This window comes from Nylanderia fulva, unplaced genomic scaffold (assembly GCF_048542155.1).
Source record: "Nylanderia fulva isolate GAGA-0341 unplaced genomic scaffold, ASM4854215v1 Scaffold138, whole genome shotgun sequence".
Classification (NCBI taxonomy): Eukaryota; Metazoa; Arthropoda; class Insecta; order Hymenoptera; family Formicidae; genus Nylanderia; species Nylanderia fulva.
In genome coordinates, this window is record NW_028189601.1 from 140,798 (window position 1) to 163,671 (window position 22,874).

At 27.9% G+C, this 22,874-nt stretch overlaps 2 protein-coding genes across 6 annotated transcripts; both read left to right on the plus strand.

The window, feature by feature from the left end:
• Window positions 1-3,830: 3,830 nt before the first annotated feature.
• On the plus strand, window positions 3,831-6,419 carry LOC114934034 (uncharacterized). 3 transcript variants are annotated; one of them, XM_029306641.2, is made up of 2 exons: window positions 3,831-4,827; window positions 5,775-6,419. In XM_029306641.2, exons 1-2 carry the CDS (start codon window positions 4,119-4,121, stop codon window positions 5,783-5,785), a joined length of 720 nt encoding a protein of 239 aa, XP_029162474.1. In that variant the 5' UTR covers window positions 3,831-4,118; the 3' UTR covers window positions 5,786-6,419. The 3 variants fall into 3 exon arrangements, with proteins under 3 accessions (XP_029162474.1, XP_029162473.1, XP_029162471.1); XM_029306640.2 differs by having other exon boundaries at window positions 3,836-4,827; window positions 5,848-6,419; XM_029306638.2 differs by having other exon boundaries at window positions 3,838-5,021.
• A 5,620-nt stretch (window positions 6,420-12,039) lies between these two features.
• Window positions 12,040-17,984, plus strand: LOC146724326 (uncharacterized). 3 transcript variants are annotated; one of them, XR_014924115.1, is made up of 3 exons: window positions 12,040-13,230; window positions 17,369-17,578; window positions 17,687-17,984. XR_014924115.1 is itself a non-coding variant. In XM_085480025.1 (2 exons), exons 1-2 carry the CDS (start codon window positions 12,313-12,315, stop codon window positions 14,280-14,282), a joined length of 1,176 nt encoding a protein of 391 aa, XP_085336151.1. In that variant the 5' UTR covers window positions 12,050-12,312; the 3' UTR covers window positions 14,283-15,225. The 3 variants fall into 3 exon arrangements, 1 of the variants encoding a protein (XP_085336151.1); XR_014924114.1 differs by having other exon boundaries at window positions 17,369-17,554; XM_085480025.1 differs by lacking the exons at window positions 17,369-17,578; window positions 17,687-17,984 and adding an exon at window positions 14,025-15,225 and having other exon boundaries at window positions 12,050-13,230.
• Window positions 17,985-22,874: the final 4,890 nt, after the last annotated feature.

Below are 22,874 nucleotides of genomic sequence, written 5' to 3' on the forward strand. Positions count from 1 at the left end.
AGTAATGAAATAAAAAAATTGCGCCAAGTGAAAGTAGAAACTTGTACCAGTGGAAAATTAAAGTTGCAGACATATATAGAGTTGTATAATGAATCAGTAAAAATTTAAATTTGCAAATGTAGAATCGTACCATAAAAAAACTTATCTTTTAAAAAAAAAGATAAACAAGATGCCAAGTCCATGCGCCATGTGAAAAAGAAATAAAAAAATTTTAGTTAAAAAAACTGGGAGCGCTGCTAAATAATATTCTAACAATATTAAAATTAAATTGTTACTTTTAAACTCATTACAGTTAAAATATGTTTTGTGTTTAAATTAATTAATGTTACTTTAAGGTGCATTGTAATTTTGAAACTTAGCAGCGCGCCCAGTTTTTTTAACTAAAATTTTTTTATTTCTTTTTCACATGGCGCATGGACTTGGCATCTTGTTTATCTTTTTTTTTAAAAGATAAGTTTTTTTATGGTACGATTCTACATTTGCAAATTTAAATTTTTACTGATTCATTATACGACTCTATATATGTCTGCAACTTTAATTTTCCACTGGTACAAGTTTCTACTTTCACTTGGCGCAATTTTTTTCTTTCATTACTTTTGTTACGATTGTACATGGGTTTATAATCGATAATTTTTCATACAATTCTATTGTACATGGGTTTGCAATGTAGGATTCTACATAAGTTTGCAATGGATAATTTTTAATACAATTCTACATGGGTTTGCAATGGTTAATTTTTCATAGGATTCTACATGAGTTTGCATTGGTTAATTTTTTATAGGATTTTACATAGGTTTGCAATGGGTACGATTCTACATGGGTTTGCAATGGTTAATTTTGCCTAGGATTCTACATGGGTTTGCAATGATTAATTTTTCATAGGATTCTACATGGGTTTGCAATAGGATAGGATTCTACATGGGTTTGCAATGGATAATTTTTGTTAATGGCGTGCCCTTAACTGGTCGCCTTTTTTTACCTTTTTTTAAAGGTGAGTTTTTAGAGATTATATAATTATCTGTAACATTATGTAAAATTTTCTATAATGTTTTGCAGTGTTATATTAGAAAGATTCAACTATTATTATGGAGCCAATGTTTGTCCGATGAGGCATTCAATCGTTATTTCCGCAGTCGCAGATGATATTGAATACGCGGCAAAACTTACAGATTTTGGACCTAAATATGCGTATATTGTGCTACCACCGCACATTACAAACGACGAAATCAGGAAAATCTCGACACAGCTAAGGAATGAGAATTACCTTGTTATAAATAATCAATTGTGATGGAGTAAAACTTGATGATTGATTCGGTTAAAATTGACGCGATTATTATATGTATAAATGACTAAATAATAACAAATAACTAAACGTGAAAAAAAGTTAAAATAATTAACTTAACTGTGTTAGTTTAAGGAAAATATGACAATATACATTTTAGTTCAATTTATGTATATATTTTATTACTCAAAGATTGCGGTTTGTTAACATGGCAGCGTATTGAATTATAAAATCAAAAGTGAGAAATCATTGAATATTTTCTTCCAAAAATAGTCAAAAAATATTGTTTTTTTTGTAATCTATCTTAATAAATATTAAATATATAAGCATTGTTGCGTCAGAATCATGTGTTGTAATAAATATTAGAAGATTTTTTATTTATAAATTAGTTAGTATAAAGGATGTTCTTTTTATAATTTATATTGCATTATATTATTGAAATTATATTTATTTTTATATTATAATATAATAATTATATAGTGCAATTTAAGAATAAAAAATAGGTCGAACAATTTTGAATGATATTTTGTGCGAAGCTTAAAAGAAAATTATAAAATAAAATTTATTTCATCAACATTGTTCGTTAAATGGACATATATATATATATATATATATATATATATATATATATCTGTTAACTACGAACTTAATTGTTTCCGTGCACAAACTATCTCCCTAATAGCACAACATATGTGAAAGATATTCAGATATTATTTAGAGATATCCTGAAGACTATCAAACATCCTCAGGATGTTCTCTGAACGTTTTCGGAATGTGTGCTGTTGGGGCTGGTGCATTTTTTACAGATGTAGGTACACTGAAAAAAAATGACTACATTAATACATATTTAGTACAATACTGCTAAATGAATCATTTACTTGAAACAAATAAATCAAATAAATATCATTGGTTTCTAATAAATGATTTATTTGACAATATTGAAATAAATATTTATAAGAATTAAATAATTTTTTTCTTTAGTATATGTCTATGTAAAAAAGGAGCTGGTGAATATAATTTTTGTTTATTAATTTTTTCTTTGTTAAAAAAGCAACCGGAAACAATATTTCAAAATATTCAGTTTTTATTATTCAATGCTATATAATTTATAAACACGAATTCTGAAACATGGCGTATAACTGTCGTTTATTACACACGTTCTACTTTTTTGGAAATATAAAAAATAAATAAAAAAATATTATATAATATATTATTCAAGGTAATAAAGAATAATATTTTTTTGATATATTTCCTAATATTTAAGAAAAACTAGTAAAATGTGAAAAGATGAATTCATTTTCATAAACTCTTGAAAACTCTTGAAACTTTACATATTTTTCACTTTTAATTTTATTATTAACGTAATTAGTTTCATTATTCAATGCAATTTGAATGAAGAAAAAGCAAAAATCGTAATACAGATAATAAAGTATTTGTTGTGCTTTAACATATAAATTATTATTTAATATTATTACCTAAAAAAATGATAGTAAAATTTCCATTTCCGCGAATATTTAAATAAATATGATTGCTTATAAGTGTGAATGTTTATACTTTATATAATTATATTTTTATGATGCAAAAAATTTATTACGACAATTATTTCAATTGGATTTGCACAGTAGCTGAAAATTATCAGAATGAAAATGATATTTATATTTCTTTTTTATATCTCCAGTATTATATATACTTAAGATTTATTTCTTTATAAAATAATTAAGATATAGAAATGAAATATATTTCAATACTCTCAAGTCAAAGTTCGCAATACTTTAAGTTATAATTATTATGTCGAAATAGGCTAACATAAATGAGATCTATATAAATAACAACGATTATGATATATTCATGTTTCATCAAAATTATATAATTTATTAAACAATATAATTTTACATTTATACAGTACTGTATTTTATATTATATCTCAATTATACGCATATCTCGACTAGAAAATATAGTTTGTAATTATAATATATAATATATTACAAAATTGTACCATGTAAACATCCTATACATTGTGTCAATGCAAATTAGAAAATGCAAATCACATGACAACTTCTCTGATTGCTAATTTTAATTGATATATTTTATCATTTTCTAATTTTTTATAAGCATTATGCATATATAATGTAAGTAATTTATAAACTAACTAACTTATATAACTAACTTAACTAACTTATATAAGTTAGTTAAATATACATACTTTACATATATATTTCAAATATAGCATCAATATTATTTGACATTATTTGAAATGTATCCACGACAATATAAGAAAACGTTTATTTTATCATATTAAAAATAATATATTATTTTTGGATTACGTATAGGCATACTCATTTATTCCATACCCATTTCTTCCTAAAACAGTGGTTCTTAACCTTTTTGAAGTTACGGAACACTTTTGACTTATAATTATAAGAAAAATTTGCGAAATAAAATCATACAAATTTAATTTTAAAAAAATAATATTCATAAAATTAAAAAAAATTATAGTAATTTATTTTAGGTAAGTACTCCGCATTTTCATAATTTTACGGAACATCCGTTAAGAACCACTGCCCCACAATATCGAAACAATTTGACATTGTAGTTCACATTTAAAATCGTAACTGCCAGGTAATGGTATTATATGTTTCGAGACGAAATCAGTCACGAATGAGACACGAAAGTGTACACACGGGAAATATAAACACTGTCTTATGTGCGATACGAACGTTTCAAATTTTTATTAGCGGAATTCTTGTACCTTCTTAATCATAAATTCTCTATTGTTCAACATTACATCACAGTTCGGTGACTAAGAAGTTATTTTTATTATAAACAAATAAAAAGGATGGCTAGTTTCAAAATTTCCGCACCGGGCCGAATCGTCTTAGCGGGAGAGCATTCAGCAATGTATCAAAAACACTTTGTCTTGACCAGTTTAGACTGTCGTACCAAACTCACGTTCCGTGAATTACCTAGAGGGTGGCCAGTTGAAATAGAATTTCCAGATGTCAATCTACAGATTACAGTACCTTTAGAAGAAGTTCGAGGTTTCCTTTTAGAAGAGAACCAATTAAATCCAAACTTAAGGATTATATACGTGACATCCTTTATTACCTTCAACGGCATGTGGCGTACGTTTGCGCAGAGATTTAGTTTACAAATGTTTTTTTATTTGCTTTATAGTATTGCTGTCTATGAGAATCTTGACATCACATCTTTTCACGTGCACGTGACCACGAATATACCGCTCGATGCTGGTCTTGGCAGTTCGACATCATTTACTGTGTGTCTGGCTGCGTGTTTTCTTCATTGGTGTCGTGTACAGAGTGATTATCATGAAAATATTGAATTTAATCGCATAGACTTTTTGATGAATGTTGGAGTGTACGTTAAAGATTGCGAGGAACGTATGCAAGACTATCAATGTACGCAGATCGATACCGACGTTTGTGTATTCGGTTTTGCAACAAAGAGTCTACTTACCGATGACGTAGAGTACTCTGTTGAGGATTGGGAAGAGATGGCAAGATTGAAGATTCTACTAATCGATTCAGGTATTCGCCAGGAAAAGTGTGATCAAGCAACAAAAATGAGACAGCTGAGATCTGAATGTCTTTTCACGTTTGATAACATTTTAAATGAATTAAATGATTTATCAATAAAAATGTATAATTGGCTCAATTTACTAAGTATTAATATTTGGAATGCCATTTTAACTGAGCAAGAATTTTATTATGAAAATTTGCAGGTACTTTTTTTCGTTTTTCTAATTTTGTTATAATTATATTATATATAAGGGTCTTCGGAAAATTGCGCGCAATACATCGGGAGGCGATTTGGAATCCAAAAAAAAGAAAAAAGTTAAACATAGGTTCGGAAATAAGTCATTTCCAAGTTATAATTATACTTTTATGATAAAAAAATCGTATTTATAGTCCGTTTAGCACCCCTTTCTTAATTTTTAAGATATTTCAAATTTTTATTTTTTAAATATTTATTTGTTATATTTATGTAATTTTCAATTTTTCTGATTTCGTTTATTATAATTTTAAAATTTTATTTTTTAATTTCTTTTTAATTTTAATTGTTTTAATTTTTTTTATTCTAATTGTTTTATTTTTTTCTATTTTTTGATGTACTTGTAAATACAATTATATTATCTTTATAAAATAAAGAATCTAAATTTAAAAACAATTAAGAAAATAGGTGCTAAACAGACTATAAATTATGACTTTTTTAACATAAAAGCGGCTTACTCGAAAACAACTTATTTCCGGACCTATGTTATAACTTTTTTCTACTTTTTGGGTCCCGAATCAGCTTCAGAGGTGTATTGAGAACGATTTTCCGAATCCTGCATAATACACACACACACACACACACACATAAATATATATATGTATATATATATTCATTAGTTTTTCTGTGTTGACAAGATTGTCCAATATATAATTGTCTGTTCGAATATGTACAGTTTCCCAAAATGTTTCATGTTTTGCAGTGTTGCATTAAAGAAATTCAAGTATTATTGAGAAGCCGTGGTTTGTCCAATGAGGCATTTAATCGTATTTTAGAAATTGCACAAAATATGGGATACTCGGCAAAGCTGACAGGTTTTGGACCTAAATATGCGTACATTCTGCTACCACCTTACATAACAAACAACGAAATCAGAGAAATTTCAACACAGCTAAGGAATGAAAATTACCTTGTTATAAGTACTAGCATCAATTGTGATGGAGTAAGACTTGAGAATTGATTCTGTTAAAATTATAACGATTATTATATAAATGTCAAAATAATAACAAGTAACTAAACGTAAAAAAGATTAAGTTAGTTAACTTAATTGTGGTAGTTTAAAAAAAGTATAAGGAACAATATAAATTTTTGTTCAATTTATGTATACATACAAATATGTATATTTTTATTATATTACTCAAAGATCGCAGTTTTTTAATGGCAGCGTATTGAATTATGAAATCAAAGGTGAGAATTCATTGAATATTTTCTTCCAAAAATAATTCATTGAAAAATATTAGTTTGTTCGAACTCTATTTTATTAAACTATCAAACATAATCAATGTTGTTTCGAGCTCATGCTGTAATAAATGTTAAAAAACTTTCGATTTAAAAATTAAATAGTATAAAGGACGTTTTTTTTCATAACTTATAATTGATTTTTATAAACTCTTTCTTCACTTTTAATTTTATTATTCAACGTAATTTGAATAAAGAGAAATCAAAAATTGTAATAGAGATAATAAAATGTTTGTCGACTTATTAAACATACGAATAATTATATGTATAATATTAATACTTGGAAATATGATAGCAAAATGTTCTTTTCGGCGAATGATTAAATAAATATAAATGCTTATAAGCTTATTTAAATGAGATGTGTAAAATAACAAATAATAACGATATTTTTATGTTTAATGTCAAGATCATATAATTTAGTAGGAAATATAATTTTACACATATAAAGTAATGCAATTTATATTATATTTCAATTATACACGTTTCTCGACGAGAAAGCAAATTTTTTAATTACAATTCTAATTATAATTTTAATTATAATTCATTATAATATATTGCAAAATTGTAACATGTGAATTTCTTATTCATTGTGTCAATAGAAATTTTAGATAAAACAATTAAAATGGCAACTTCTCTGACTGTTATTTTTAATTAGTACATTTTATTATTTTCTAATTGCGTCCAAGTATATTATGTACGCGTACATATATTACAATTTAAACTATAACACCAATATTATTTGACAATATTTCAAATGTATCTACGACTATAAGAAACTTTTAATTATCACATTGAAAATAATATATCATTTTTGAATTATTTTATGAGCATACACATTTATTTTAACTTTTTCCGAAAATATCGAAAATAATTAATATGTTTGATATAACAGTTCAGACTTAAAATCATGACAACCGAATAATGTTATTATACGTCCCGAGATGAAACCAGTCACGAGTGAGACGCGAAAATGTATACACAGAAAATATAAACACTGTCTTATATATGCGATAACGAACGTTTCACTCTTCATCACTGTAAATCTTAATTATAAAGTTAACTGCTCAACGTTGCAATTCTATAAAGAAATGTCTTCATTGATGGAAAAAAGGGTAGCTAATTTTACAATTTCGGCACCGGGCAGAATCGTCTTAGCTGGAGAACACTGGTGGCGTATCAACAACATATTGTCACGACAAGCTTAAATAGACATACCAAACTCGAATTCCACGCATTACCTAAAGAGATAGAACACATTGAGATAGATTTCTCTAATGTGAATCTACATATTAAAGTACCTTTAGAAAAAGTTTGAGGCTATCTTTTTGAAGAGAAAGAAAGCAAATTAGATGAAAGTTTTAGGGTTAAATACGTGATATCTTTGATTACCATCAACGGCATGTGGTGTACGTTTGAACAGAGATTTACAAATATTTTACGAATATTTTTTTTCTTGCTTTACACTATCGCTGAAGAAGAGAATCTTGATATATTATGATAACTTGATAGCATAACGTGCTTTTATCTTTGGGAGCATGTACAGAATGATAATGCAATATAGAATTGAGTGATTACGTGTTGAAGCAAGTTGGACGTTTCGTTAAAGAATGCAAACAATTGATGCAAGACTATGGATGTGCGCAGATTGATGCCGACGTTTGTATATACGGCCGTGCAGCAAATCGTCTACTTTGTTCCGATTATGTAGAGTACAGTTACATTAAGAAATTCGATATGATGAAAGGAATGAAGATTCTACTGATCGATTCGGGTATTCGTCAGGAAAAGTGCGATCAAGCAAGAAAAATGGCAGAGCTCAAATCTGCATCTTCTGACACGTTTGTTACTATATTAAATAGATTAAATAGATTTGCAAAAAAAAATGTATAAATTTCTGCATCGCCTAAACAGCAATATTCGAAGTGCCGATTTACCTCAACAGCAATTGTATTATGATAAATTACAGGTACTATTTTTGTTTTTATTTAACATTTATTATTTTTGTATATATAATATATATATATATATATATATATATATATATATATATATACAGCCTGTCTGACATAAACTGCCTTACCGAAAATATACAAGTAGATCTTGTTACTTTAAGGCAAATTTCCCTCAGCAACAATATTGAGGCATCAATAATTTTGGTGTTAGAAGAGATTGTAAATAAAGGTTTTTTCGCACATTAAACCTTGTCGATATAAAATATTAACAAAACCATATTGTTCAATTATTTTCAAGTAGAGTTTATTTTAATAAAATTTTAATTTAAGGATTAATTATAAAGATTTAAGGTGAGAAAAATTGCGAACATAAAAAACGATGGCTTCTCTCATTCCAAATAACGAAATCTACTTGTATATTTTCGGTGAGACACTTTATGTCAGACATCCTATATATATTCTTTAGTTCTTCTTTGTTGAAAAGATTTTCCAGTACATAATTATCTCTTAGAGAAAGTATAGTTTGATAACATTTTTTATGTATTGCAGTATTGCGTTAGACAAACTCAATTATTATTGAAGAATCATGATTTGTCCATTGAAGCATTCAATCATATTTTCGAAAAAGCAAGCTCCATTAAATACTCTGCAAAGCTTACAGGTTTTGGACCTAGATATTCATATATTGTGTTACCACCGAGCTTTCCAAACGGAGAAATCGTAGATATTATAACACGATTAAAGGATAAAAATTTAACTCCTATATTTACAAGCATCAATTGTGATGGTATAACACTTGATAAATACCATTTTGATTAATTCAGTTAAAATTGTCGCGTTTATTATATATTTGAATAACTAAACAATAAAATTTGTCAAGATTATTAATTTAATTACTGTAGTATTTAAAGTAATGACGAATACTATACATTTTTGTCCATTGTATGAATATATACTAGTACTTAAAAATTGCGGTTTTTTAATGACGTCATATTGAATTATGAAATCGAAGGTCTTAAATCATTTAACATTTTTCTCGTCAAAATTATCAAAAGATATTAAGTCTCTTCGTATTCTATCTTATATTAACCTTTGAAAATATAAGCGATCTTGAGTCGAGATCATGTGCTGTTATAAATATTAGTTTTTTTGATTTGTAAATTAATTGATGCACAATTGAAAAATTTGTGTTAAATTTGACAGATATCACATGTCTAAACCACAGAAACTTTTGTGTTAATTTAAAATAATATAAATATGTGAAATAGTAACAGATATATAGTATGCTAATATTTTAACACAAAATGTATGCAAAACTTCAAGTGAGTTAAAATAAATTTTGTGTAAAATTAACATAGTTTTAATGTAAAAATTAACTAAAAATATGTTAATTTTATATTTTATCTCTATTTATAATGCAAAATATAAAATCAACATTTTTCAGTAAATTTTAACAAATAAATCTTGTCACTAATAAAACTACATATTTATTGTGTACAATTAAAAATAGATGCACGTTGAGTTATTTTTATACAAATTTTCGATTGTTTTAATAATTAAAAATTTAAGTTCTATATAACACAACGCAATATTTTAATTAACACATGAATATTAAATATTTAACACAAAAGTTTTGAAGGGATCGTTTTTAACAAGAAAGCGCAAATTTTCCTACTATGTATAAGTGGTTTTTTTTCACATTGCGTTATATTATTTATATTATATTTATTGTTATGTTACCTAATGCAATTTTTGAAAGAAAAATGAAACAAACAATTTAAAATTATATTATTCTGTGAAGCTTACAAAATTATAAAATTTATGTAATCAACATTATTTTTTAAATGGACATATACATATATCTGTTAGCTGCTGATTAATATTTTCCATGTACATATGTCATCTGATGCATAATTTAAAGATGTAGATATGCTTACATAAAAAGGAATCTGGTGGATATAATTATTTTTTATTAATTTTGGCAGACTTGATTTTGACGTAACTAGCAATTTTATTTAATTCTTTCATGACGTTTCGACCATTTAGTTGTGGTCCTTATCAAGTAAAAATTTCATTAATTAAACTGAGATTAACGCAACATTACACAGGTCTTATTTAAAATTAATAGTTAAAAGTTAAAAGAGGAACACGTCCCATCGCTATGATGTTTCGTCAACGTCAACGTCAAGGACCACAACCAAATGGTCGAAACGTCGTGAAAGAATTAAATAAAATTGCTAGTTACGTCGAAATCAATTCTGCCAAGTTTATTTTCACTACTAGCGTCCAATATTAATTTTGATTGATTTTATTAATTTTATTTTTGCTAAAGAAGTAACCGTAAAAAATATTTCAAAATATAAGTTATCATTATTCAATAATGCTAATGCTATAAAATTTATAAATGCGAATTATGAAGCATGTAGTATACAAATTATGAAGCATGTAATATATCTGTCATTTATAATCACACGTTCTACTTCTTTGGCAATATAGAAATTATATTAAATAAGTTATATACATTTAATTATTTAAGGTAACGGAAAATTATATCTTTTGAAATTTTTTAATACTAATGAAGAACTAGTGGAATATAAAGAGATTTTCATAAACTCTTTAACAACTTTTACATATGTCTTTTATTTTTATTTCATTATTCAACGTAATTGAAATAAAGAAAAAATTGATTGAAAAAATTAAAGATAATAAAATATTTGTCGATTTTTTTAAACATTCGAATTATTATATGTATAATATTATTACTTGGACGATGACAGCAAATATTTCTCTTCCGCGAATACTTAAATAAATATGATTGCTTATGTGCATATTTATAGTTTATATGACTTTTTAATAATGCAAAACATTTATTACGACAATTATTTCAATTGGATTTGCATAGTAGCTAAAAATTGTCAGAATAAAAATGATATTTATATTTCTTTTTTATATCTCCAGTATTATATATACTAAAATAAGATTTATTTCTTTATAAAATAATTAAGATGTAGAAATAAAATATATTTCAATATTCTCGAGCCGAAGTCCGTAATACATTAAGTTATAATTATTATGTCGATTTAGGCTAACATAAATGAGATCTATATAAATAACAATGATTACGATATATTCATGTTTTATGTCAAAATTATATAATTTACTAAACAATATAATTTTACATACATACATATACGGTACTGCATTTTATGTTATATCTCAATTATACGCATATCTCGACTAGAAAATATAGTTTGTAATTATAATATATAATATATTGCAAAATTTTAACATGTAAACATCTTATACATTGTGTCAATGCAAATTAGAAAATGCAAATCAAATGACTTCTCTGATTGCTAATTTTAATTAATATATTTTATCATTTTCCAATTTTTTATAAGTATAATATGCGACGAACGTAACATATATATTTTAAATATAACATCAATATTATTTGACATTATTTGAAATGTATCTACGACAATATAAGAAAACGTTTATTTTATCATATTGAAAATAATATATTATTTTTGGATTATGTATGGACATACACATTTATTCTAATCATTTCTCCCTAAAACAGTGGTTCTTAATCTTTTTGAAGTTACGGAACACTTATTTCGACTTATTATAAGAAAAATTTGCGGAATAAAATCATACAAATTTAATTTAAAAAAACAATATTCATAAAATTAAAAAAAATTATAGTAATTTATTCTAGATAGATACTCCGCGTTTTCATAATTTTACGGGACGCCGGTTAAAATAACCACTGTCCCATAATATCGAAAAAATTTGACATTGTATTTCACATTTAAAGTCGTGACTGCCGGGCAATGGTATTATATGTTTCGAGACGATATCAGTGACGAATGAGACGCGAAAGTGTACACACGGAAAATATAAACACTGTCTTATGTGCGATACGAACGTTTCAAATTCTTATTAGCAGAATTATTGTACCTTCTTAATTATAAACTCTCTATTGTTCAACATTACATCACAGTTCTGTGACTAAGAAGTTATTTTTATTATAAACGAATAAAAAGGATGGTTAGTTTCAAAATTTCCGCACCGGGCCGAATCGTCTTAGCCGGAGAGCATTCAGCAATGTATCAAAAACACTTTGTCTCGACCAGTTTAGACCGTCGTACCAAACTCACATTTCGTGAATTACCAGAAGGGTGGCCAATTGAAATAGAATTCCCAGATGTGAATCTACAGATTCAAGTACCTTTAGAAGAAGTTCGAAGCTTCTTTTCTGAAGAGCAAGAGAACCAATTAAATCTAAACTTTAGGATTAAATACGTGAAATCCTTCATTACCTTCAACGGCATGTGGCAGTCGTTCACGCAGAGATTTAGTTTACAAATGTTTTTTTACTTGCTTTATAGTATTGCTGTCTATGAGAAACTTGACATTAGATCTTTTCACGTGCACGTGACCACGAATATACCGCTCGATGCTGGTCTTGGCAGTTCGACATCATTCGCTGTGTGTCTGGCTGCGTGTTTTCTTCATTGGTGTCGTTTACAGAGTGATCATCATGAAAATATTGAATTTAATCACATAGACTTTTTGATGGATGTTGGAGTGTACGTTAAAAATTGCGAGGAACGTATGCAAGACTATCAATATACGCAGATCGATACCGACGTTTGTGTATTCGGTTTTGCAACAAATAATCTACTTGCCGATAATTACGTAGAGTACGTTTTTGAGGATTTCGAAGAGATGGCAAGAATAAAGATTCTACTGATCGATTCAGGTATTCGCCAGGAAAAGTGCGATCAAGCAAGACAAATGGCACAGCTGAAAACTCAATCTTCTTTTGCGTTTGATTACATGTTCAATATATTAAATAATTTATCATTAAACATGTATTATTGGCTCAATTTACTAACAATAAGTATTAATATTCGGAATGGCAATTTAGCTGAGCAAGAATTTTATTATGAAAAATTACAGGTACTATTTTCGTTTTGATTTCTAATTTTGTTATAATTATATTATATATAAGAGTGTTCGGAAAATTGCGCGCAATACTTCGAGAAGTGATTTGGGATCCAAAAAGAAGAAAAAAGTTAAACATAGATTCGAAAATAAGTCATTTCAAAGTTATAACTATACTTTTATGATAAAAAATTGTAATTTATAGTCTCTTTGGCATCCCTTTCTTAATTTTAAAAAAAATTTTAATCTTTGTATTTTTTATATTTATTTATTATATTTATATAATTTTCTATTTCTGATTTTGTTTAATTTTAAAACTTTATTTTTTAATTTTTTTTAATTTTAATTGTTTTAATTTTTCTAAAGTTTAATTGTTTCAGTTTTTTTTCAATTTTTTGATATACTTGTAAATACAATTACATTATCTTTATAAAATAAAAAATTTTAATTTTAAAAAATTAAGAAAATAGGTGCCAAACAGACTATAAATTAAGACTATTTTAACATAAAACTGAGGCTAACTCGAAAACGGCTTATTTTCGGATCTATTTTATAATTTTTTTCTTACTTTTTGGGTACCGAATCAGCACCAGAGGTGTATTGCGGACGATTTTCGGCACACATCCTGCATAATACACACACCCACACACACACACACACGCACGCACGCACGCACGCACGCACGCACACACACACACATATATACATATATTTATATATATTCTTTACTTTTTCTGCGTTGACATAATCCAGTATATAATTATCTGTTAGAATATGTACAGTTTTCCAAAATGTTTTATGTTTTGCAGTGGAGCATTAAAGAAAGTCGAATATTATTGCAGTACTATAGTTTGTCCGATGAGGCATTTAATCGTATTTTTGAAATTGCACAAATAATGGGGTACTCGGCAAAGCTTACAGGTTTTGGACCTAAATATGCGTACATTCTGCTACCATCTCACATAACAAACAACGAAATCACAGAAATTTCGACACATCTAAGGAATGAAAATTACCTTGTTATAAGTACTAGCATCAATTGTGATGGAGTAAGACTTGAGAATTGATTCTGTTAAAATTATCGCGATCATTATATAAATGTCAAAATAATAACAAGTAACTAAACGTAAAAAAAAAATTAAGATAATTAACTTAACTGTGTGGTATTTTCAAAAAGTATGACGAACAATATACATTTTTGTTCAATTTATATATACATACAAATATGTATATTTAATATATTACTCAAAGATCGCGGTCTTTCAATGGCAGCGTATTGAATTATGAAATCAAAGGTGAGAAATCATAGAATATTTTCATATCAAAATTATTAAAGGATATTACTTTCTTCGTACTCTATTTTATTAAACTTTAAAAACATAATCAATGTTGTTTCGGGATCATGTGCTGTAATAAATGTTTAAAAACTTTCGATTTGTAAATTATTAGTATAAAAAACGTTATTTTTCATAACTTATATTGCATTATATCATTTAATGCAATTTGTAATTAAAAAATAAATCAAATAATTTTGAATTATATTTTTTTGAAAAGCTTAAAAGAAAATTATGAAATAAAATTTGTTTTATCAGCATTGTCTATTAAATGTACATATACATATACTAGTTACCGACGAGCTTAATATAGTTTTTGTGTACATACTACCTGGTAAATATCTCATTGATGTAAATATGTCTATATGTAAAAAAAAGGCTGGTAAATATAATTTTTATTGATTAATTTTTCCTTTGCTAAAGAGGCAATCGGAAATATTTCAAAATTTTTAGTTTTCATTATTCAGTAATGCTATATAATTTATAAACACGAATTATGAAGCATGTAATATATCTGTCATTTATGATCACATGTTCTACTTTTTTGGACATATAAAATTAAATAATATAAATTATATGCATTTAAGTATCTAAAGTAACAAAAATAATATATTTGGATATATTTTTTAATATATTTTTAATACTACAAAACTAGTACAATATAAAAAGATTAATTGATTTTCATAAACTCTTTCTTCACTTTTATTTCATTATTCAACGTAATCTGAATAAAGAGAAATCAAAAATCGTAATAGAGATAATAAAGTATTTGTCGATTTTTTAAACGTGCGAATTATTATATGTATATATAATATTATTACTTAGAAATATGATAGTAATAAAATGGTTTTTTCTGCGAATGCTTAAATGAATATGAATGCTTATAAGGGTGAAAGTTTATAAGATTATATTTTTGATGTAAAAATTAATTACAATTATTTCAGTTGAATTTGCACAGTAGCTAAAGATTTTCGGAATGAAAACAATATATATTTCTTTTTTCATTTTCTTCAGTTTATATAATATAAATTTAACTATTTATAAAATATGTTATAAAATAATTAAGAAATAGAAATAAAACATATTTCAATACTTTCGAGCCAAAATTCACGATACACTAAGTTTAAATTATAATGTCGAAATACTTTTTAATACTTTTTAATATATTTTTTAATACTACAAGACTTTAATAATATAAAACTGGTACAATATGAAAAGATTAATTGATTTTCATAAACTCTTTCTTCATTTTTAATTTCATTATTTAACGTAATTTCAATAAAGAGACATCAAAAATTATAATAGAAAAATAAAGTATTTGTCGATTTTTTAAACATACGAATTATTATATGTATAATATTATTACTTGGAAATATGATAGCAATAAATTGTTCTATTCCGCGAATGCTTAAATGAATATGCTTATATATAAACTTACTTCAACGAGAACTGTAAAATAACAAATGATAACGATATTTTTATGTTTTATGTCAAGATCATATAATTTATTAAAAGAAATACAATTTTACACATATAAAATAAGGGATTTTATATTATATTTTAATTATACACGTATCTCGACGAAAACGTATATTTTTTAATTACAATTCTATTTATAATTCATTATAATATATTGCAAAATTGTAACATGTGAATTTCTTATACATTGTGTCAATAGAAATGAGATAAAACAATTAAAATGGCAATTTCTCTAACTGTTAACTTTAATTAGTACATTTTATATATTTTATAATTTCGTATAAGTATATTATGTACGCGTACATATATTTTAGTTTAAACTATAACATCGCAATATTATTTGACAATATTTCAAATGTATCTACAACTATAAAAAATTTTTAATTTATCACATTGATAATAATAAATTATTTTTGGATTATTATAGGCATATACACATTTATTTTAATTTCTTCCCAAAATATCGATAAAATTTGATATAACAGTTCAGACTTAAAGTCATGACAACTGGGTAATGTTATTATACATTGTCCCGAAATGAAACCAATCACGAATAAAACGCGAAAGTTAAACACGGAAAATATAAACACTGTCTTATATAAGCGATAATAAACGTTTCAAATTTTTATTAATGGCATCACTATAATTTTATAATTAAAAACTATTTACTGTTAAACGTTAAAATTCGGTAAAGAAGAGATGTATTCGCTAAATAAAAACAGGTTAGCTAATTTTACAATTTTGGCACCGGGCAGAATCGTCTTAGCTGGAGAACACTCGGCGTCGTATCAGCAACATATTGTCACGACAAGCTTAAATAGACGTATCAAACTCAAATTCCGCGCATTACCTAAAGAGATAGAACACATTGAGATAGATTTCGCTAATGTGAATCTACATATTAAAGTATTTTTAGAAAAAGTTTGAGACCATCTTTTTGAAGAGAAAGAAAGCAAATTAGATGAAAGTTTTAGGGTTAAATACGTGATATCTTTAATTACCATCAACGGCATGTGGTGTACGTTTGAACAGAGATTTAGTTTACAAATATTTTTTTTCTTTTTTTCTTTTTTTCTCGTCTATTTCTTTACAGGGGAAGTTAAGAAAGGAACAAGAAAAATTTCTGAGATCCCAACCATAAGATACAAATTACTTAGTTTTCAAATTTTCTTCCTTAATTGTCGCAATAACATCGCGTGTGGTTCTATTGGCCGAGATGAAGGAGGTGTACATTGTATTTTTAAAATTTAAAAAGCTGACTTAATATTCTTATTATTATTATTTTTTTTGCTTTATGCTATCACTGAACTGGAGAATTTTGATATATTACCTTTTCGCAGGCGCATCATTTCGAACATTCCCTTAGACACCGGTCTTGGCAGTTCGACATCATATTCGCAGCATGCTTTCTTCTTTGGAAAGATATACAGGATAATACACGTGATATTCGTGATTTGATCATCTTCTTTTGATGCCAGTTAAACGTTTCGCTAAAAGATGCGAACAAGTGATGCAAGACTTTGGATGTGAGCAGATCGATGCCGACGTTTGTGTGTATAGCTTTGCAACAAATAGTCTATTTATTTCCGATTACTCAGTGTACACTCATAAAGAATTCAAAAAGATGAAAAAAATAAAAAATCTATTGTTTGTTTCAGGTATTTGCCAAGAAAAGTACGATCAACCAATAAAAATGGCAGAGCTGAAATCTGCATCTCCTGCGTCTTCTAAACCGTAATATTCGAAATGTCAATTTACTTCAACAGCAATTGTATTATGATAAATTACAGGTACTATTTACGTTTTTATTTAACAGTTATTATTTATATACTTATCTGCATGGTTTATATAATGTATGTCTAACATAAGCTGTCACGTTGAAAATATAAAAGTAGATCTAGTTTATTAGAGGCATTTTTTCCTCAGCAACAATATTGAGGCATCAATAATTTTCGAGTCATAAACGATTAAAAATTAAAGATTTTTCGCAAATTAAGCCTTGTTGGAAATAAAATATTAACAAAACCATATTCTCCAATTAATTTCTAGTAGAGTTTAAAAATTTTAGTTAAAAAAACTGGGCGCGCTGCTAAATAATATTCTAATGATATTAAAATTAAATTGTTACTTTTAAACTTATTGCAGCGCGCCCAGTTTTTTTAACTAAAATTTTTTTATTTCTTTTTATTTTATATTAATTTTAAATTTGCATAAGTTTTTAAATTTTAATTTTTTATAAAAATGTTTATTTATTCGCGCAATAATTGGACATTACTTTTTGTAGAGATATTAATTTTAGAACATAAATTTTTGTCAATTGATAGATTTTTTTACTTAAAAATACTTTTTTGTTTAACACTTTTTCACATGGCGCATGGACTTGGCATCTTGTTTATCTTTTTTTTTAAAAGATAAGTTTTTTTATGGTACAATTCTACATTTGCAAATTTAAATTTTTATTGATTCATTATACGACTCTATATATGTCTGCAACTTTAATTTTCCACTGGTACAAGTTTCTACTTTCACTTGGCGCAATTTTTTTTTATTTCATTACTTTTGTTACGATTGTACATGGGTTTATAATCGATAATTTTTCATACAATTCTATTGTACATGGGTACAATTAACAGCAAAAACTGCATATACGTAGGTATGTATTTGACTCTACTGCCATTACTTGAAACAAATACATTATTCGATATTAACAAATTGGAACTCTGGAATTACGAGTAATTATTTTTCATTGTACAGACTAGGTTTAAATTTTTGAGGACCTTTTTTTGAACATGGCTTGACCTTTTTATTTTTATGATTTTTTGAAGATAGGGTGAGAGAGGACGAATGAGGGTAAGAGAAGACGAGATAGGCGAAAGAGGGTGAAAGAGAACGAAAGAGGGTGAGAAAAGACGTACGAGGGTGAAAGAGGTGAGAGAGGGTGAGAGAAGACGAAAGAGGGTGAGAGAGGACGAGAGTGTGAAAGAGGTCGAAAGAGGATGAGAGAGAGCGAAAGAGGGTGAGAAAGAATGAAAGAGGGTGAGAGAGAACGAAAGAGAGTGAAAGAAGGTGAAAGAGGACGAAAGAGGGTGAAAGAGGGTAAGAAAGAATGAAAGAGGGTAAGAGAGGACGAAAGAGAGTGAAAGAGGACGAAAGAGGGTGAAAGAGGACGAAAGAGGGTGAGAGGGAATGAAAGAGGGTGAGAGAGGACGAAAGAGGGTGAAAGAGGACGAAAGAGGGTGAGAGGGAATGAAAGAGAGTGAAAGAAGACGAAACAGGGTGAAAGAGGGTGAGAGAGAATGAAAGAGGGTGAGGAGAGGACGAAAGAGAGTGAAAGAAGGTGAAAGAGGACGAAAGAGGGTGAAAGAGGATGAGAAAGAATGAAAGAGGGTGAGAGAGGACAAAAGAGAGTGAAAGAGGACGAAAGAGGGTGAAAGAGGATGAAAGAGGGTGAGAGGGAATGAAAGAGGGTGAAAGAAGACGAAACAGGGTGAAAGAGGGTGAGGAGAGGACGAAAGAGGGTGAGAGAGAATGAAAGAGGGTGAAAGAGGACGAAAGAGGGTGAAAGAGGACGAAAGAGGGTGAGAGGGAATGAAAGAGGGTGAAAGAGGACAAAAGAGGACGAAAGAGGGTGAGGTAGGACGAAAGAGGGTGAAAGAGAACGAAGGGGGTGAGAGGGAATGAAAGAGGGTGAAAGAGGATGAGAGAGAATGAAAGAGAGTGAAAGAGGACGAAAGAGGGTAAGAGAGGGCAAAAGAGGGTGAAAGAGGGTGAGAGAGGACGAAAGAGGGTGAGAGAGGACGAAAGAGGGTGAAAAAGGCGAAAGAGGGGTGGAGTGGGGGGGGGGTAAGGGGGGTGTGGGAGGGAAAGGGGTGGGTGGAAGTTGAGGGAGGTGTGAGTGAAAGGTGAGAAGAGATTTATACGCGGACAGAGAGGAAGAAGAAGAAGAAGAAGAAGAAGAAGAAGAAGAAGAAGAAGACGACGTTACTTCATTTTTCATGAAAAACGTCACTTTTTGACCGCTTGTATCTCCAGAACGGCTTGACCGATTTTATTTTTTCTTGGCTCAAATTACTCGTGGCGATGCCGCCTTTCAGGTTATATTATGTGCAATTCAAAATTTTTTATATTTTAGTAGTTCTACACTCCCAAAAAATGGACTTTGATGGTGCAGGATAAGGAGACTTGTAGTGTCTTTTAAGGTCTTTTAGGGTTTGAACATGGCCGGAGACACTACCGCGTCTCCTGATATATATATATATATATAGATATATATATATATATATATATACAGGGTGTCCCATAATTCGCGAACCACCGCGAATGGGCAGATAGAGCGTGGGGACACCCTGTATATGAATGTATGTATGTATGTATGTGTATATATACGCAGGATGTCCTGCAACGTGATATCCACAGTGAAACTTTGTATTCTTGAGATCATTCAAAAAATAAAGATGATTTTAAAATTTGCAAGATTTTCTTTATCTATAAATTTTTTGCGATATTCTAATGATACCCCCTTTATTCTTATATATATACACACACACGCGCACGCACACACACACACACATATATATATATATATATACAGGGTATCCCAAAAAGATCGGAACACTGAAAAATCTCGAAAAGTATACGTTTTACAGAAAAAAGTTTTAGACAAAAGTTATAAAAAATCTATTCATTGATCTGATCAGTTTGATCTTGGACAGTGTTACCAAGGTCAGAATAAGGTTACCTTAAATTTCCTAGATGGAATCCTATATTTTTTATTACATATTCTTGTAGCTTATCTCGAGGGCTTTCCAAAACACTATAATAAAATTATTTTTCATAAAGTGCTCTTTGAGTTATAAAGGTTAGAAGCTAACAATTTTTTGACATAAAATATATCTTTATAAAATATTCCATTTTCGATAATCATACCTACTTTTTTGCACAGTATAATAAAAAATCAATTTATTAAAGAAAACAGATAATTGAATATGTAATATTCAATATGCAGCAGCATACTTTTTTTTATAAGCAACTATGTGTTTTTTTACACCAATTCATTGGTCTCATTATTCCGTGCAAAAAAGATATGATTACCGAAAATGGAATATTTTACAAAGATATTTTACATTTTATGTCAAAAAATTGTTAGCCTTTATAAATCAAAGAGTACTCCATAAAAAATAATTTTATTAGTGTTTTGGAAAACTTTCCAGATAAGCTACAAGAATATGTAATAAAAATTATAGGATTCCATCTAAAAAATTCAAAGTGACCTTATTCTGACCTTGGTAACGCCGTCCAAGGTCAAACTGATAAGATCAATAAATACATTTTTTATAACTTTTGTCTGAAACTTTTTTATGTAAAACGTATACTTTTCGAGATTTTTCAGTGTTCCGATTCTTTTTGGGACACTCTGTGTATATATATATATATCCTACAAAAATCATAAAAATGAAAAGGTCAGGCCATGTTCAAAAGAAGGTACTCAAAAATTTAAACGATCTAATAATAAATTATCACGAAAAGTAACTGATATGTTATTCAAGGTGCCAGTTCAAAGTGAACATACGTAAAGTGTATATTATCTAAATTTAGTAATAATATATTACCATGAAAAGTAACTGTGATATTTTATTCAAGGTGCAAGTTCACATTGAATATACATACATATAAGTAAAACTGATTACAATTTGATTCTAGAAAATAAGTGCGATATGTTATTCTTAGTGCACAAAATATAATAGTCGTTTATAGAGATTTGATTTGAAATTCATACTAGCCCGTACAATGAAAAATAATTGCTCGTAATTCCAGAGTACCAATTTGTTAATGACTCAGAAAAATAACATGGCGGCCTGCTCTCAAAAAACTTTCGATGGGTAGAATAAATAATTGAAATAAGAGTTGTGAAAATTGTATAAATTAAAAACCTCCAATCTTTCTTTAGTTTTGTATATTCACTTCGTTGTGTGTGTAGAGCTTTTAAAAATACGTTGAATCCTTATTCTAATCTAATCTTCTTCTAATGTAATACTTTTCGTATTTCAAATGTTGTAGTAATTATTCTGTAAGAGCTTCGACATTATTTCTAAATGGACATCGAGAAACATCATAGTTTTTAGAAAATAGAAGCACGAAGAAATATTTATATTTGATCATCGACCACTTTACAAGGTATGCATTCATAGTTACTTCCAAGACACAAGTTTCAAAGGACTTCGTGAAATTAGTAAAAAAAGTGGAAAACAATGGAAAAATAAAGATCCTGTTAATTGACCAATACGCGGGTATTAATTCGAAAGATTTTAAACAATATATAAACACCAAAGATATACGATTACTTTTCACCGCAGTAAACTGTGCCTTTTCGAATGGAATGAACGAGAGAACTAACCAAACATTGGTTAATAGGATAAGGTGTAAGATAAACAATGATAAGAAACGTCCATGGCCAGCCATAGCAGAAGAATGTATTGAAGAATATAACAACACAGTACACAGTTCAACAGGATTCACCCCTAATTACTTATTAACAAAAAGAGATAATTCAATATTACCGGAAGAACTGGAGATAAACAATAAGAAAAATCTAGAAGAAAACAGACGGATAGCCTATGAAAAGTCAAAGAAGATTCATGAACAAAATAAGAAGCTCTATAATAAAAATGTAAAGAATATTGATTATGAAGTAGGAGATCTGGTTTATGTGCAGAATAGCAATGAACTGAGTAGGAACAAATTAGATAAGGTTAGGACGGGTCCGTACAGAATAAAAGAGAAGTTATCAAATGTGATATATGTGATTAATAGTGGATTCAAGAAAAAAGAGTCTAATCTATTTCATGC

What these genes read in the sequence shown, in the direction of transcription:
- LOC114934034 (XM_029306638.2), top strand. Translation starts at nt 4,119, where the DNA reads ATGGCTAGTTTCAAAATTTCCGCACCGGGCCGAATCGTCTTAGCGGGA. An exon ending in TTTATTATGAAAATTTGCAG is followed by an intron (nt 5,022 to 5,774) that starts GTACTTTTTTTC and finishes CATGTTTTGCAG; the next exon opens with TGTTGCATTAAAGAAATTCA.
- LOC146724326 (XM_085480025.1), top strand. Translation starts at nt 12,313, where the DNA reads ATGGTTAGTTTCAAAATTTCCGCACCGGGCCGAATCGTCTTAGCCGGA. An exon ending in TTTATTATGAAAAATTACAG is followed by an intron (nt 13,231 to 14,024) that starts GTACTATTTTCG and finishes TATGTTTTGCAG; the next exon opens with TGGAGCATTAAAGAAAGTCG.